Source organism: Mustela putorius, unplaced genomic scaffold (genome assembly GCF_011764305.1).
Source record: "Mustela putorius furo isolate JIRA1106 unplaced genomic scaffold, ASM1176430v1.1 tig00000743_pilon_pilon_pilon, whole genome shotgun sequence".
Lineage (NCBI taxonomy): Eukaryota > Metazoa > Chordata > Mammalia > Carnivora > Mustelidae > Mustela > Mustela putorius.
Genome location: NW_025421464.1, coordinates 7,710,959 through 7,723,042, shown reverse-complemented (window position 1 = coordinate 7,723,042; position 12,084 = coordinate 7,710,959). Strand labels below are relative to the sequence as shown.

General features: G+C 54.6%; 1 protein-coding gene across 2 annotated transcripts in view; it reads right to left on the bottom strand.

Moving 5' to 3' along the window:
* Positions 1 to 12,084, bottom strand: part of PPP1R16B (protein phosphatase 1 regulatory subunit 16B) — a 91,655-nt gene that overhangs the window by 18,441 nt on the left and 61,130 nt on the right. For both annotated transcript variants that reach the window (XM_004746435.3, XM_004746437.3), the window contains exons 3-4: positions 4,876 to 4,946; positions 827 to 972 (exon numbers count right to left, since the gene is read on the bottom strand). In XM_004746435.3, the coding sequence (XP_004746492.1) occupies positions 827 to 972; positions 4,876 to 4,946 (217 nt within the window). The remainder of the gene's footprint in view (positions 1 to 826; positions 973 to 4,875; positions 4,947 to 12,084) is intronic.

Sequence of the window (12,084 nt, the reverse complement as noted above, 5' to 3'; positions counted from 1 at the left end):
CTGTGTTTACAGAACCTGAGCAGGAAGGAATTTGAGGACTGGAAAAGCCCATCAGAATAGCATATGCAGAAATGGCCTTATTCCTAGGGAAGACACTGCTACATGGTGCCCCTCCAAGCAGGTTCTCCCCCCGACCCCCGACCCAAGGAATAGCATGTAGATAGCATTTGGGAGACAGGGCCAAGGAAGGATGCTTTTTTTTTTTTTTTTTTAATAGCAAACTAGCCAAAAATGGCAACAAGACATAAAGAGGGTAGTGGAGACGAGTATAAACTCATGGACTCACAGAGACAGAAAGAAAGAGATTTTAAAAAACAGAGGGCTACCCTGATACCCTGATACCCTGATATGAAGCCAGACCAAGCCCCTACACAGAAGGAAACCTACAGACCCACATACCTCATGAACACGGATGCAACCGCCCTCCACGAAATACCAGCAAACCCAAGGCAGCAGCACGGCAAAAGGATCACACACCAAGACCAATGGGGACCATTCCAACAATGCAAGGGTGGTGGTTTGGGGGTGGGGGTACAGCACAAAGGGAGAGAGAGAATGAAGAGAGACAAAGAGGAGTAGGAAAGGCACACAGAGATGGAGGGAGGAAGGGAAGGGGGGGCAGAGGAGGAGAGAGAGACATAGAAACAGAGGCGGAGGAGGGTGTGGGGAGAAAGAGACACACCAGGCACCACAAGAGGCAGAGGAAGTGGTGGCCGAGAGGAAGAGGAGAGAGAGGAGGGAGACAGAAGGCAGAAACAAAACAAAACCAGCACAGAGCTAGCGAAGGCAGGGCAGAAGCCCCGCTGGGGGAGAGAGGGCCACGTACTACTGAACGAGGATTTTCACCAGGTTGATGTGGCCACAGGTGGCCGCTGCATGCAGGGGCGTCCATAGCTCGTTGTCCTTGGCATTCACGTTGGCACCATGGGAAAGGAGCAGCTTAACAATCTCCTCAAAGTTGTCGATGCAGCACTGCGGAGGGTGAGGGGGAGACAAAGGCAGGATCAGCTCCCGCAGGGCCTCGACCCCGGTGGGGACACGCCAGCTTCCCCTCGGGAGGCCACGAGAAGGACAGTGGAGCCAAACTGTGTCTGAGTCTGAATCCATCTGTATGACTTCCATGCTATATGACCTTGGGTAAGCCACATAACCTTTCTGAGCCTCAGTTTCCCCATGAGTAAGTTCATAATATTTAAGACATAAATATAAGTGAAACATAAAAAACATAAGGGAGCAGCAATAAGATGCTTTTGCAAGTGTTGGTGAAATGAAAGGAAATTTTGAATGAGACTTTAAAATCATTTTTAATTCCTGAAGGCCTTTTTCAAACAAAATTGTATGGACGACTCTACCTTAGAGAACAAATACGTGCAGGGAGGGCTGACTCCGGTTGGAGCAGGAGTGGGTGTCGGTGGGGTAAGGGGGCTGTTGGGGGAGTCCCTCTCCCTGTCAGTCACCTCCAAGGCATGGCCCAAGGTCACAGTCTGATACCTCTGACTCGGGGACTTCTGACCCAGGAGCTCCATTCCTGGGGAAGCCCCAAGTAACCAAGCCTCACCCCCAGAGCACCCACCCCCACCTCAGGGCTCTGGGGACCCCAATATAATCCCTGAAAGGACATGGCCATGTCTGTGCTCTCCCCTGTCCACATATAGGCCGGTCCTGGAGAGAGGACAGGTTCTCGGCAGCCCTTCAGAGAGACAAAGGGCTCCGACAGCCGTTGGAGCTCTCACACTCCAGGGACACAGACAGAGATAGACTCCACGGGGACGGAGGGGCCTCAAGCCCATGAGCAGAGAGAGGTGAGGACAGAGGGGGAAGACAAGGAGAAGCCGCAGGGGATGAGGCAGGGGTCTGGGCTCAGGACTCCCCAACCAGGTAAGGCTCAGCCCTCTTGCAGTGGGAGACGCTGTAGTTATACTCAGACAAGCAACACAATCAGACTTGATTTTTTTGTTTTGTTTTGCTTTGTTTTGTTTTGTTTTTTAATCTTCCCTCGGGTGGATGTGGAGAACAGACTGCGTGCGAGCACTTTTGGGAGTGGAGAGGGACAGTGAGAAGCTATGTTGAAATCATCCAGTTAGGAGATGATGGCGGCTGGGCCTACAGGAGTATCTGTGGGCAGAGGGAGAAGGGACTGGATGTCAGCAGAAGAATCAGGAGCACCTTTGGGAACCCAAAGCCCTGGGTGTGGATATGGGGTAGGGGGACATGGTGCCCAACCCCATCCCCAGCAGAGCCACGGCTCAGCACCAGAAGGGCATAAGGGAAAGGAGCAGCTGTTTACACAGATGATGCCAGAGATCCAGGTTCTCTCCCTGCTCCGGCCGGTCTGGGGTTGGCTGGGTCTAAGGGCATCTCTCCAGAACTGCGGGGTAAAGGGAATTCAAGGAAGGGTGGCTCTGTCTCAGGAGGGTTGAGCGAACCACGCAGTGGCGCTGCATGGCCAGCAGAGGGCGCCAAAAGCACTGGAGTGAGGTCTTGGGTAGCAGCAAGGGGCCCCAGGCTGGCAGTGGCTGGGAGGTGGGTCTAAGAAGCCCCTGTCCAAAGGAGAACCGGCTCAGCCCCACCCCTCCCCCGTGTCAGGGGACAGTGGAGGCAGAAAACCCACCCGTAGGGCTCCAGAAAAGTGAGGATGGGGTGGCAGGGGAGCTCAGGTGGAAAAGGGAAAAGATTGTGCACCCAGAATTGCAGTCTTGTGAGAGCTATGCCCAGCCTGAAAGACTCAGCCAGAGCAAGGGCTGGGCTTGGGGTGCACGTTGCAGTGGTCGGTGGTGGCGTGGGCAGCCCTCCTCCCCCACACTCCCCAAGGTGGGAAATGGCACCTGCCGTTTGATGACTCCTCCCGCCCCCTCCCTTCCCACATTCAATCTAGCAGCAGACTTGGGGATGCCATCTCCTAAGTCCCTGCCCCCAGCCCACTGCCTGGTGAAGCTTCACCGCCTCCCCGTCTCCCTGGCGCTCCCCTTCCCACGCCCTGCACCCTCACCAAACCATCAGTCTCAGTTTACAAACCCCAAAGGCTCCCTCTGCCAAGAGGAGAAGAGCCGCTCTCCTTTGCCAGGCATGCGAAGCTGCTTCTTAATGTGCTCCTTGGTCCGTTGCAGGGGCAGTGACAACAGTAACGACAGCCCCACCAGTCACGTTATTGATAACCACTGGGAGTGCAGCGGAGGAGCCCTGGGACCACCTCGCTAGCCTTTGGCCACCAACTGCCTCATTCGCTCCTCAGAACAACATCCCGAGTGCTCCGGAGTCCTGTGCGGCTAGTGGCTACCGTCCACCGTCCAGCACGGGGCAGATGTACAGGACATCCCACCGTCATAGAACATTCTAACTGGACGGGGCTATCCCTGAGCCTCAGTTTCCTGAGCTATAAAATGGGGATAAGATTCCAAAGGGCTGTTGTGAGGCTCACCCTATGCTTCACAAAAAGCGAAGTGACTACAGACACGAGCAATGGGACGGATTTCAATAATGACAACACCGTCTCATGATCGTGCTGTGTCAGGAGACGCGAAGGGCTGTTATGAGTACTCACTTAATCCTCACAACAACCCAGCGAGGTGGGCACTAGTTATTCTGATTTCACAGATGAGGAAAGTGAGGCACAGAGAGCTTAAGTACCTTGCCCAAGATCATACAGCTAGAATGAGGGGGTGCAGGACACCCTGTGCACAGGAAAAGCAGCCAAAAGGACACATGGGAAGCCACTTGGCTGATGGCCAGGGGTGGGGCTTGCTCCTGGGGCTCCTGGATGGGGGCAGTGGTCAGTCGTTGTCCACCCCTTCCTGCCTTCATGGGCACAGGGAGAAGCTCTCACCAGCCCGGGGGTCCGACAGCCTGGCCTCCCACCCACCATGTTGCATTCAAGTCCCCCTGCTCAGAAACTTGGGCCAGGGCACAGGGAGGCTTCTGTGTGTTCCTTAAGTCAGCATGCACATCTTGAGCACCCACTGTATGCCAGCGTGGGGGAAGACACTAGGACGTACCAATGAACAAGTGACCTGGGCTCTGCGCTCACGAGGCTGAGTTGGACAGAGGGAGGCCAACATCAAACAGTTCAGCTAACCGTTCAAACGGCCGCCAGAGGGCGTGCTCAGAAGGTAGGGATGCCCTATCACGCACCCCAGCGCCCGGGCCCTCGCCACAGACTGGGGCTAAGTGGGCACATACCCACATGCCCACATGCTGGGAGAAATGCGGTGCAGAGTAGCCAGTGTGTGGAAGGAACAGAAAGGCCAGAGGGCTGGAGTCTGGAGAGCCAGGAAGCCCAGAGTGCTGGTTGGGGGCCAGGCCTTGAGGAGCCTTGTGGGAAGACACCGAGGGCTTTGAGTAATGTGAGACTTTGACCTGAGCATCCCTGTGGCCACAGCGTAAAGAGCAAAACAGGGAGGGGCAGCTGGGTGCTGGGGACCAGCGAGGGGGCTAGCCCTTTGCCCTGCTGTGAGAGCACCTGGTTCGTGGCCACACGTCCTGGTGTATGACACCCAGGCAGGTCAATCACCTCCGTCACCAGGGTGGAGGGGTGCCTTGGTGGGTGTGAATAGACACGCTTCATAAACTTCAAGCTCAAAACAAACTTGCTTTGTTTGCAAGCCTCTCGCTGGACAGTGAGGACGCAGTGGACAAAGGCTCCCTGTCCCTGGAGGCTGCGCGCGTGTGCTGGGCGTGCCTCCACACCAGGGCTCTGGGGGCGTGTTCGTAACAGACCCACATCTCTCCACTGAGGAGAGAAGAGCCTTTCAGACGAGGCAGCCAAAGATCTCCTTCCCATCTCCTCCCTAAGGACTCTGGGCAGGAAAAAGCAGGGAGGGGGGTAACTGTTCAGGTAGGGGGGCAGCAATCGGGGGACCCCAGCGAGCCTGGCCTTACCTGGTGCAGGGCTGTGAGTCCATCCTCATTGCACAAATCAGGGCTGACCTTATTCTTCAGGAAGTAGCGTACTGCAACAGAGGGGACAGGAGTCAGCATCCCGTCATGCACCAGCACGCGGCAATCCGAGGGGCCCGGCTGAGACCCACTTTCCCCCGTGGCCTGAAGCTGACCATCCTACTGACTCTTTACAACAGGCACGGGAGGACGAGGAAGCTGCTGTGGGGAAACTAGGAGTGAGCTGGGAAGGGCGGGGAGAAGACCACCTGTTCCGCAGGACCGATACTGGGTCAGCACCCCAGCAGGTGCTGGGGATGTGGGGGGCGGGGGACAAGGTCTCAGGAGCAGTGGGGGATGGGCGCGGGCCCTTAGCTCCATCCTCGCCAGACCCAGTTCCTGGGGCCACAGCCCCACGGCTTCCTTGGCCTGAGTAAGAACTGAGGTCCACGCGAAGGCGAGACTGAGGCCTCCACCAGGCTTCTAGCCAGAGATGCCATCTCCAGCAGACCGGGGGTTAGGAGTGTCAGGAGTCTGTAGAGGGTATGGTCCACACCGGCCCCACGCGGCACTGTCTGCAGGCCCCTCCCAGATGCCCCGGTAGCTGGTCTCAGCCTCAGCACTGGGTAAGGTCATTTATGGCACGGCCACAGATCACCAAGGCCCAGCGCACCCATCCGCAGGCCATGGGGAATGCCCTGGGCTGGGCAGGTGGCCTTCAGAAGAGTAGAAGTGTTCCCATGTTCCCATGTAGAAGGGGCTTGGGGAAGATTCTGCTCGCATAAGGCAAGGGTTCAAATCCCATGGTGGGGGGCACGGAGGGTGGGCCAGGTTTCCTGTCCCAGAAGACACTCCTTGAGGCAGACATTAAACACCAGCTGCTAAAAGCAACATTTGTGCACAGTAATTATCGGGGTGTTCCCCGTGCTGCATGGGAGCCCCTGATGCGGAATGACTCCCATGGCGGGCAGTTATTTTCAGCCAAAGTTGCGACAAATCACCCCATCTCTACAGAGCCCTTCGTATGCTGGAGCCAAGGCCCCCTTGTATGTGGGCTCTGCTCCAGTGAGGAGCCTGGCTCTGGACACAAGGGAGCAAAGACCCCACCGCCCACACCCAGGGCACGATCAGGCTTTCCCACCTCTGGCTCCACAAGGAAAATGATTCCTACGTGCATAGTGTCTTCTTACTGCGCCCTTCTGAACCCGGGTCCATGTACACGGCCTCCTTTCATGGGTCCCCAATCTGCAGCTACCCCCCCCCCCCGTGGAGAAGAAGAGACAGAGAGTCCCAGTCACACGTGACCATGCACAGCAAATCAGATGCTCTAAGTCCGAAGGCCAGAATGTTGGCCACAGGGCTGTTCTGCTCTGACCCCGAGGCCCAGGCACAGAGAGGGAACCAGCCTGGCAGGAGCCCTAACAGCTGGTGTGGAGAGGCGGGAGAGAGCAGAGCCACAGCAGTGGAGCCCCCCAGGACCCGGCCGGGCCTCCTCCTGCAGACAGACAGGCTCAGGGATCTACACACAGGACAGAAGGAACACCGCAGGTCCTGGGGGGTGCGGTCAGGTCTTTCAGGGCTGTGTTAAACATGAGCTTGCCTCCTCCAGCTTCCTGTTTAAAACCCTCTCATGGCCCCACCTTGCTCCTGGAATGAAGTCCACAGTCCTTTCGTGGGGCTGGCCAACTACAGTACACGGGCTGAGTCTGGCAGGCAACCTGTGCCTGTAGATCACGTTGTTCACTGCAACACATCCACGTTCATTTCTTTACACGTGGCCTGAGACTGCTTTCACCTGACAACAGCAGAGACTGTGTGACCCACAGAGCCTAAAATATTTACTATCTGGCCCTTTATAGGAAAGGTTTGCAGGCCCTGGTCTTCAAGGTCCTGCATGGTGGAGTCACCCCTACAGGGTGTCCACCTTGCCCCATTCCAGGGGGGCATTGCTCTCATCATAGTCTACGTGAATGGCTTGCCTTAGAGTTGCGCAGTGTGCAGCTTAATCAGCTGTACCAGCAATCCCGTCTCCATACCTCTCCAGGCTCATCTCTTGCTCTCCAAGCACCCTGCACCATGAAGGAAGCTGGCTTGAGGGTGTCTCAGGGGTTAACTAGAACTCAGGGAGCACAAACAGAACAGGGACACACTCTCCCTTTTAGCCAGCCGTGTTCACACGTGGCTGCCCACACCCAGGTCAGTGTGGATCCCAGAGCCCCAGATCTCAGGCTTGGTCATCAGTTTGTCAGCGTGAGCCATCTGCTCTTGCACATTTGTTCAGCTGGGGCTGTAAGCAACTTACTCCTCCTCTCTGTTCCTCAGTGTCCTCATCTGTAAAATGGGGATCACAGCAGGGGCTCCTTTGTGGGGCTGCCATGAGGATTAAGTAAGAAAATACCTGAAAGCTACTACCATTATTTACTTATTTATTTTTTAATACCAATGCAAAACAGCCACGAAGCTCCTGCCTGGTCCTGCCAGGTTCTGGGTGCTGGGGACGTAACCATCGACATCCTGTGTTTCCAAGAGCACGTGCCTTGGCTGTAAAGGACAGAGACATCTCACTAGAGAGCTCCGAGCCCCTGCTGCTTCAAGAACCACATTGTAGTGGTCCCCACTGCCCCCCACGCAAGCAAGGTCCCACTAAGACAGCAAGGAGGCAGCTCCCACCCTCCTCTCCTATATTCCCGCTGCTGGCACCAACCCTGTCCCTCCGCCCACACCTCCCTGACAATCTGGCTGGAATCTGGGCCAAGCAGGGCCATCTGCTCCCCTCCATCTCCAGCTGTAGCGAGTGAGGCTGAACCGACCCATCCCGGCAGGAAGCGGGTGGCGGGTTGCCTCTGCAGGGAGAAATCACTGCTGATAAGCCTGTGGGGTTTTTTTTGCCACCCGACCCCTTCCACCCTGCAGAGCAGACTGCCTGACCTCCAGCTGGTCAGGGACACGCCCCCACAGGTGTGGCTCCTGCTCCAGGCCCGCGACGACCAGACAGAGGTGTCTGCCCCCTGGAGGTGGACCTCAGTCCATCCCCGCGGGCCAGGGGTGCTCCAGGGCCGAGCTGCTGTCACCTGGCCATGTGACTGGCACAGTCATGTTTGTGGGGTACACTCCTCCCACCCCATCTCACCTCTGCTTCCACCCAGAACCCAGCAACAAAGCCCACCTTTCCACTGCTTCCGAGGCACTGCCTGATCCAACCTCTGCCCCTTCCTGAATCCCTCAGTGACTGGGTCAGTCACACTGGCTTCTTTCATTTCCCAAGTCAAAATGAAACAAAACAAAAACTGGGCTCCTCCAGGCTTTCCCACACACCATTTCCTGGGCTTGGAGCCCTCTTTCTTCTCACTCTCAGCCCAGCAAACTCCTCCTGAAACACCGATTCCAGCTGAAAGGTCACCTCCTCTGAGAGGCCTTCCCTGATCACCCCAATTTCAGCCGAGTTGCCTGAGTTGCTCTCTCCCATAGCACCTTGCATTTCTGCATTTTGGCTTCACAACAGCACCTCTCCCAGTTTACAAGTACGGGGTGATTAGTTAGTATATGGTAATTATATAATTCTTTGTTTAGTGTTTTGGGTCCCACGAGGGAGCCTGGCTCCTAACAAGGGCCTCAGGATTATCTACTGTAGCAAGAGCCTCTGAAATCTACTCTCTCAACAAACCTCTAGTTCTCACTGTAGTATTATGATTGTTAACTATAGTCACCACGCTGTGCATTAGCGCCTATGTAACTACAGCTTTGAACCCTTTGACCAACATCTCAGAAAAAAAGGTAACTATCTAAGAAAGATGGATATGTTAATTAGCTTAACTATAGTCATCATTTCTACACATGCACATGCGCGCGCGCACACACACAGAAACACCCTGTTATACATCTTAAATGCACAAAATTCTTATTCAAAAACAAAAATAAACCAAGCCGTATCTATTGTGTGAATGTACAAAGTAATAGGGGAAGAATGCTCTGGGGCCCCCAGAGCTGCCTGCTCCTGGGGCCACAGGACTGTGGGGACCTGGGCACAGCCCAGCAGACACACCACAAGGCATGTGACTCATGAACTGAAAAGCAACAATATGGATTTTATACAGAAACGAAGTAGCAAATCTCTCTCTCTGAGCCTCCAAAGGCAGCGCAGCCAGATCAGGCAGCTGACTGCAGCGGCCCTTCGGCCCATTCCCAGGCTGGCAGGGGGGTACCCTCTCATTCCCCTCCTGCCAGGAGGCCACACCTGACACGTCTGGTTGTTCTTCGTGCAGCCCGGTGCTAACGGTGCTCGGAGCTGTGTCGAGCCCTCTGTCTATCCATCCATCAGTCTTCCTGATCCAGTTTGGGGATTAACGACCTGCTGTTATTACCTGTCTCCTGTGACTGCCCCAATCCACAGATGGGAAAACTGAGGCTCAGGTTTGAACCAGTGAAATGACTTACCCAAGGGCACATGTCTGGGAACAGCAGAATTCGGATTTCTAACCCCGGCAGGCTGCCTCCAAAGGTTGACCACTCAGCCACCTGGCTAAAATGATGCCTAACAAGGGCCTGGAAAGGGAACACGAGCAGCAGGAAGAGGAGGAGGGTGAACGCAGAAGAGAGCCACAGCGACGACGCAGTGCAAGAAGGGCCAAGATCATTGCCGACAGCTCAGCGTTCAGGACTCGGTAATCAAGAGAGTGACCACTGACAGTCATCACAGCGACCCTGTCAGTGCAGTCTGCATATGAGGACGTGAGGCACAGAGGTGAACACGTAGCCTGAGGTCCTGTGGCGAATGAGCGCAGCTCTGGGGCTGACACGGGAGGCTGAGTACCAGCACCCTGTCCGTCTGTCTTCCTGCCGCACCTCCACTCCAACTAGACCCCGCCCCACTCGATTCCAGGCACTCTGTTGGCCTGTCGCCAGCTGCCATCCCCCCACCCACCCGGCTGCTCCTGTCCATGGAAAACCCCGCCCACATCGATCCCACCTCCTCCTCTTCCTCAGGTCCCGGGTCAGCCTTGCCTAGAGTCTCCCAGGGTCCCACAGGTACAGCCTGGTCAAACCAGTTCTTCTGCCTGCCCTTCTGCTCTCCCCTTCCCCAGGGAGCCAGGATTGCTGGGGGGCCCACCCTGCTGCTCAGGCATGGCCAGAGGGACTAGCACTCTCAGATGGGTTGCCCTGGGTCCTTCATGCAGGGCACCTCCAAAACCACTCCACTGAGCAATTTCAACCTTTCCGCCCACCACCGCTCCTCCCTAGAGCAGAAACAGCTAGAAATAGCTGCTTCCAGGGAAGCCCAGCTGCCTGTGGCTGGGGGCGGAGACTCAGTCAAGTCTGATGGTGACTTCTGCAGTGGCTGGTGCAGCCCGTTCCACTGCCAGGCAGTTCACCCCAGGATCTGGGGCGATGACACAGCTGCGCTGGAGGATAGGCGAGGAGGACCTAGGTTTCCCTCAAAGTCACATCCCCAGGCACAAACCCCAGGAGCCAGGCCTTGCTCTTCCCCAGGGAGCCTCCCTCCAGGGTCCATCTGGAGAAAAATGTCGAAAAAATACCAGTGTTGGCAAGGAAGAAGGGACATCGAAACCTGCATACATTGCTGGTGGGCACGTGAAATGGAGCAGCTACTATGGAAAAGTCTGGCGGTAGCTCAAAAAGTAAATGCAGGGTTAACATGTGACCCGGGGATTTGGACCTTAGGGATGTACCCAAGAGGAATAAACACAAATATCCACAAAAAATCTTATACATAAATGCTTATAGTAGCATTATTTATAGTGGCCCTGAAGTGGAAACATCCAGGGGCCCATCCACAGATGAATAAATTTTTAAAAATGTGGTTTGTTCATACTGTGGAATATTATGCAGCCATAAAAAAGAACAAAATGCTGACACGTGCCACACCATGGATGACCCTTGAAAACATTTCACTAAGGGAAAGAAGTCAGACACAAAAGTGCCACACAGCATATGATTCCATTTATATAAAATCTCCAGAATAAACAAATCCCTAAAGATAGAAAGTGATTCCTGGTTGACAGGGGCTGAGAGGAGGGACCCCTGGGGTGTGACAGCTAAAGGGTACAGGGATTCATTTGGGATGATAAAAATTTTCTGGAACTAGATAGAGGCAATGGTTGTACAACCTTCTGAATATACTAAAGACTGCAAATTCACACTTCAAAGGTAGATTTCACAGTGTGTGAGTGATATCTTAATTTTAAAAAAAAAAAAAGGAAGGGGTTCTAAGCTGTTCTTGAGCATCCTGCTCAAGCTCTGCTTGAGCTCTTTCCCCTGCCAGTCCCAGGTTCTGTGAGGTCAGCACAGCATCTGTCCCATTCGCTACTATACCCATAGTGCCTGGGACAGTAGCTGGTAGACGGTAGGTCTTCAATTCTTACTTCATGTAAGGGGAAGGAAGAAGGAAGCCACTGGCCACTTGGTCCCTTCAGGGCCCTGCATGATCTGGCCTCTGCCTGCCTCTCCCAGTAGCTTCCCTCCTAACTACCACAGACCCTTCCAGGTCCACCAGGCACCCCCCTCTCTCTTGAATCTCCAGGCCTTCTCATGAGCTATCCCTCTGCCCGTCTCTGCCTTTACTTAGCCTGGTTATTTCTTAACCAGGTCTTGGGTTAAATGTCTCAGCTTAAATGTCACTTTCTCTGTGAATTCATCACCCAGGTAAGGTACCCTTCTCGTGTGCTTTCTGTTCCCTCTCAAAACACTTACTGCTGTGATGTATTTGTGTATGGATTTGTCAGTGTCTCTGCTAGACTTTAAGCCCTGGAGGGGTGGGACAGTAGGAATGATAAATTTTTTAGCTACTGTGACATGATTTGAGCTCCTGGTCAACATCTGATGACTGCAGCTGTAATCATAGCCTACCTAGTCTCCACCCAAGCCTCAGACGTGGCCAGAGCACCCTCTCTTGGGCGGTTCTATGCTTCCTCCTCCAGACAAGCCCCCTGGCCCAGGCCACAGATATTTTCATCTCAGAGAGAATCTTCAACCCTTGACTTCTACAAAGAGGTCAGTGTCCCTCTTAGCATCTCCAATACCTTCAAAACTATGAAGACAAGGTGGCTGAGGGCATGCCAGGCATGGAGCTATTACCTTTTCCTTTCCAGAACCTCCATGCCCAGGACACACGGTTGTGCCGGACAGGAGCTGTGGAGAGGGACTCACATCAGCTATCAGATGCCTCTGTGTATGTGTAACTTACATCTGGTATTA